This window comes from Homarus americanus, unplaced genomic scaffold (assembly GCF_018991925.1).
Source record: "Homarus americanus isolate GMGI-L3 unplaced genomic scaffold, GMGI_Hamer_2.0 scaffold23793, whole genome shotgun sequence".
In the NCBI taxonomy this organism is placed as follows: Eukaryota; Metazoa; Arthropoda; class Malacostraca; order Decapoda; family Nephropidae; genus Homarus; species Homarus americanus.
In genome coordinates this window covers 27,501-33,525 of record NW_024711940.1, presented here as the reverse complement: position 1 = coordinate 33,525, position 6,025 = coordinate 27,501, and the positions used below count along the sequence as shown (strand labels likewise).

Genomic DNA, 6,025 nt, shown 5'->3' with positions numbered 1-6,025 from the left:
CCAGTGGTGTAAACTAACCAGAGGTGTAAACTAGCCGGTGGTGTAAACTAGCCAGTAATGTAATCTATTATGGTGTAAACTAGCCAGTGGTGTAAACTAGCCAGTGGTATAAACTAGCCAGCGTTGTAAACTAATCTTTTATGTAAACTAGCCAGTGGTGTAAACTAGCCAGTAATGTAAACCAGCCAGTGGTATAAACTAGCCAGTGGTGTAAACTAAACTAACCTATTGTGAAGACTAGACAGTGGTGTACAGTTCATAACACAGTGGCGTCAATATGGCGCTTAATTAATAATATAAATTCCCAAATTCATTTTTTTTGACATCCAACAAAATTATCATAACCACAACTGTTAATAATAGTAATAATAATAATAATAATAATAATAATAATAATAATAATAATAATAATAATAATAATAATAATGTTAATAATAATAATAACCAACTCACCGCAAACTTGAAGAGTCATGATGAGTCAGCAAGATTTACGCCCACACACATACCTGTAAAAATAGAAAATCAGTATTAGTACATAAAAATGCTTCTTATTTCTGTGTTGTATATCACTGAATGTATATGAAACACACACACAATACGTTACTTATACACCAATAGCACCACAATCTTCATCATCCATCACCACTATCATAACTCACAACAACCACAATTAGCATCGCAACCAGTAATACTAAAATTACAACCACATCAAGCTACCAGTCTCTTAATACAACCATAATCAAAACACAACATTTCAACAACCACAACCACAACACCTCCACAACCACAACACCTCCACAACTAACATCTCAACAACCACAACACCTCCACAACCACAACAACTCTACAACCACAACAACTCTACAACCACAACACCTCCACAACCACAACACCTCCACAACCACAACAACTTACAACCACAACACCTCCACAACCACAACTAACATCCCAACAACCACAACTCTACAACCACAACACCTCCACAACCACAACTAACATCTCAACAACCACAACACTACAACCACAACACTCCACAACCACAACTCTCTCAACCACAACACCTCCACAACCACAACTAACATCTCAACAACCACAACTCTACAACCACAACACCTCCACAACCACAACTAACATCTCAACAACCACAACACTACAACCACAACACCTCCACAACCACAACTCTACAACCACAACACCTCCACAACCACAACTAACATCTCCACAACTAACATCTCTACACCACAACACCTCCACAACCACAACCAACATCTCCACAACTAACATCTCTACAACCACAACAACTCTACAACCACAACTAACATCTCCACAACCACAACACTCCACAACCACAACTAACATCTCAACAACCACAACAACACTACAACCACAACAACCACAACCACAACATCTCCACAACCACAACACCTCCACAACCACAACAACTCTACAACCACAACACCTCCACAACCACAACCAACATCTCAACAACCACAACCCACAACCACAACACTCACAACCACAACAACTCTACAACCACAACACCCACAACCACAACAACTCTACAACCACAACACCTCCACAACCACAACTAACATCTCAACAACCACAACCCACAACCACAACACCTCACACCACAACAACTACACCAACACCTCCACAACCACAACTAACATCTCAACCACAACTCCACACCACAACACCTCCACAACCACAACCAACATCTCCACAACCAACAACTCTACAACCACAACAACTCTACAACCACAACACTCCACAACCACAACACCTCCACAACACCTCCACAACCACAACTAACATCTCAACAACCAAACTCCACAACACCTCCACAACCACAACTAACATCTCAACAACCACAACAACACTACAACCACAACACCTCCACAACCACAACCAACATCTCCACAACCAACATCTCTATAACCACAACACCTCCACAACCACAACCATCTCCACAACTAACATCTCTACAACCACAACAACCTCTACAACCACAACCAACATCTCCACAACTAACATCTCTACAACCACAACAACTCTACAACCACAACTAACACCTCCACAACACAACCACAACACCCGAACCACAACACCTTCACAACCACAACAAACATCTCAACAACAACAACAACTCTACAACCACAACAACTCTACAACCACAACAACTCTACAACCACAACACCTTCACAACCACAACACCTCCACAACCACAACTAACATCTCAACAACCACAACAACTCTACAACCACAACAACTCTACAATCACAACACCTCCACAACCACAACACCTCCGCAACCACAACACCTTCACAACCACAACAAACATCTCAACAACCACAACAACTCTACAACCACAACATCTCAACAACCACAACAACTCTAAACCACAACACCTCCACAACCACAACACTCTACAACACAACACACACACCACAACACCTCCACAACACCTCCACAACCACAACCACAACACCTCCACAACCACAATCACATAACCGTGGACCATTAGTCAAGGTAATACCATGGTGACCGCCAGCAGCTGACCTCCGTCCACCAAGGTCACCGCCTCCACCACCACACCGTCCTAGGGGCCACCACCACCACCACAACACCACGACTCTCCACCATAACGACACCCGTGGCATAACACCTTCCTCCTCCGAATATTTAATTATATTAAAATCTGCTTGGGCTCTCACCACCCGGAGTTGCCAATTGGCCATTTTTAGAAATATATAAACATTTTTCTGGGGCGTACATTGGCAAGATGAATTAAACATTCCATTGAGTGTTATTGGGCGCCATTCCCGAGCCCGACAATGTTTAGTAATCAGCGGAGACACGGTGGAAACATCGTAAACATTACGGAATAATAAACATAATACAGCAAAAATGGGCGCCAAAAAATGTTGGTGTTGACGACACGACGAGGGGAATGTGTGAGAAGTTGTGTGATTGCCTGGCTCTGTGGTGGCTCTGTAGGTCCTGTGGTGGCTCTGTGGTGGCTCTGTGGTGGCTCTGTGACGGCACTGTGGTGGCTCTGTGGTGGCTCTGCACTGTGGTGGCACTGTGGTGGCTCTGTGGTGGCTTTGTGACGGCACTGTGGTGGCTCTGTGACGGCACTGGTGCTCTGTGGCGGCACTGTGGCACTGTGGTGGCTCTGTGGTGGCTTTGTGACGGCACTGTGGTGGCTCTGTGCGGCACTGTGGTGGCTCTGTGGTGTGGTTTTGTGAACACTGTGGTGGCTCTGTGGCAGTAACTGTGGCGGCACTGTGGTGGCTCTGTGGTGGCTCTGTGGTGGCACTGTGGTGGCTCTGTAACGGCACTGTGGTGGCTCTGTGGTGGCTCTGTAACGGCACTGTGGGTGCTCTGTGGTGGCTCTGTGGTGGCTCTGTGGCGGCACTGTGGTGGTTTGTAACGGCACTGTGGTGGTCTGTGGCGGCTCTGTGGTGGCTCTGTGGTGGTCTGTGGCACTGTGGTGGCACTGTGGTGGCTCTGTGGTGGCTCTGTGGTGCTTTGTGACGGCACTGTGGCGGCACTGTGGTGGCTCTGTGGTGGCTCTGTGTGGCACTGTGGTGGCTCTGTAACGGCACTGTAGGCTCTGTGGTGGCTCTGTAACGGCACTGTGGTGGCTCTGTGGTGGCTCTGTGTGTTTGTGGCAATTGTAGGTTTCAACGGCAATTGTAGGGTCTGTGGTGGTCTGTAGGGTTTGTGGCACTGTGGTTTGTGGTGGCTGGGGGTGAGGGAGGCTGGGGTGAGGGAGACTGGGGGGTGAGGGGAGGCTCGTGGTGAGGGGAGGCTGGGGGTGAGGGGAGGCTGGGGGAGTGAGGGAGGCTGGGGTGAGGGAGGCTGGGAGTGAGGGAGGCTGGGGGTGAAGGAGGCTGGGAGTGAGGGAGGCTGGGGGTGAGGGAGGCTGGGGGGAGGAGGGAGGCTGGGGTGAAGGAGGCTGGGGGTGAAGGAGGCTGGGGGGTGAGGGAGACTGGGGGTGAGGGAGACTGGGGGGTGAGGGGAGGCTGGGGGAGAGGAGGCTGGGAGGAGGGAGGCTGGGAGGAGGGAGACTGGGGGTGAGGAGACTGGGGGGTGAGGGAGGCTGGGAGGAGGGGAGGCTGGGGGTGAGGGAGGCTGGGGGTGAGGGAGGCTGGGGAGGAGACTGGGGTGAGGAGGCTGGGGTGAGGGAGACTGGGGGTGAGGGAGGCTGGGGGTGAGGGAGACTGGGGGGTGAGGGAGACTGGGGTGAGGGAGACTGGGGGTGAGGGAGGCTGGGGTGAGGGAGGCTGGGGGTGAGGGAGGCTGGGGGTGAGGGAGACTGGGGAAGAGACTGGGGTGAGGGAGACTGGGGTGAGAGGAGGCTAGGGGTGAGGGAGACTGGGGGTGAGGGAGACTGGGGGTGAGGGAGGCTGGGGTGAGGAGACTGGGGGTGAGGAGACTGGGGGTGGAGGGAGGCTGGGGGTGAGGGCTGGGAGTGAGGGAGGCTGGGGGGTGAGGGAGACTGGGGGGGTGAGGAAGGCTGGGGTGAGGGAGACTGGGGGGGTGAGGGAGACTGGGGGTGAGGGAGACTGGGGTGAGGGAGACTGGGGTGAGGGAGGCTGGGAGGAGGGAGGCTGGGGGTGAGGAGGCTAGGGGTGAGGGAGACTGGGGGGTGAGGAAGGCTGGGGGTGAGGGAGACTGGGGTGAGGAAGGCTAGGGGTGAGGGAGACTGGGGGTGAGGGAGACTGGGGTGAGGGAGGCTGGGAGTGAGGGAGGCTGGGAGGTGAGGGAGGCTAGGGGTGAGGGAGACTGGGGGTGAGGAAGGGGTGAGGGAGACTGGGGTGAGGGAGGCTAGGGGTGAGGGAGACTGGGGTGAGGGAGGCTGGGGTGAGGAAGGCTGGGGGGTGAGGGAGGCTAAGGGGTGAGGGAGACTGGGGGTGAGGAAGGCTGGGGGAGGGGAGGCTGGGGGTGAGGAGACTGGGGGTGAGGAAGGCTAGGGGTGAGGGAGACTGGGGGTGAGGGAGGCTGGGAGCGAGGGAGGCTGGGGGTGAGGGAGACTGGGGGTGAGGAAGGCTGGGGTGAGGAGACTGGGGTGAGGGCTGGGGTGAGGGAGACTGGGGGTGAGGGAGGCTGGGGGTGAGAGGGAGGCTAGGGGTGAGGGAGGCTGGGGGTGAGGGAGACTGGGGGGGTGAGGGAGACTGGGGGGTGAGGGAGACTGGGGGGTGAGGGAGCTGGGGGTGAGGGAGACTGGGGTGAGGGAGGCTGGGGGGTGAGGGAGGCTGGGGGTGAGGGACTGGGGGTGAGGAAGACTGGGGGTGAGGGAGGCTGGGGTGGGGGGAGACTGGGGGTGAGGGAGACTGGGGGGGTGAGGGAGACTGGGGGTGAGGGAGGCTGGGGGGTGAGGGAGACTGGGGGTGAGGGAGGCTGGGGGGAGGGGAGGCTGGGGTGAGGGAGACTGGGGGTGAGGGAGACTGGGGGTGAGGGAGGCTGGGGGTGAGGGAGACTGGGGGTGAGGGAGACTGGGGGGTGAGGGAGACTGGGGGGTGAGGGAGACTGGGGTGGAGGAAGGCTGGGGGTGAGGGAGACTGGGGTGAGAGGGAGGCTGGGGGGTGAGGAGGCTGGGGGGTGAGGGAGAGACTGGGGGTGAGGAAGGCTAGGGGGTGAGGGAGACTGGGGTGAGGGAGGCTGGGAGCGAGGAGGCTGGGGGTGAGGGAGACTGGGGGTGAGGAAGGCTGGGGTGAGGGAGACTGGGGGTGGGAGGGAGGCTAGGGGTGAGGGAGACTGGGGGGTGAGGGGAGGCTAGGGGTGGGAGGGAGGCTGGGGGTGAGGGAGGCTGGGGGTGAGGGAGGCTGGGGGTGAGGAAGGCTGGGGTGAGGGAGGCTGGGGGGTGAGGGAGGCTGGGGGTGAGGAAGGCTGGGGGGTGAGGGAGACTGGGGTGAGGAGGCTAGGGGAGGGAGGCTGGGGGGTGAGGGAGGCTGGGGGTGAGGGAGGCTGAAGGTGAGGGAGGCTAGGTGAGGGAGACTGGGGGTGAGGGAGACTG

At 55.4% G+C, this 6,025-nt stretch overlaps 1 protein-coding gene across 1 annotated transcript in view; it reads right to left on the bottom strand.

The window, feature by feature from the left end:
• Positions 1-488: 488 nt before the first annotated feature.
• Positions 489-6,025, bottom strand: part of LOC121859037 (extensin-3-like) — a 15,932-nt gene continuing 10,395 nt past the window's right edge. Inside the window, exons 2-3 of the mRNA XM_042355701.1 lie at positions 2,978-3,663; positions 489-506 (exon numbers count right to left, since the gene is read on the bottom strand). Coding sequence (XP_042211635.1) covers positions 489-506; positions 2,978-3,663 — 704 coding nt within the window. The remainder of the gene's footprint in view (positions 507-2,977; positions 3,664-6,025) is intronic.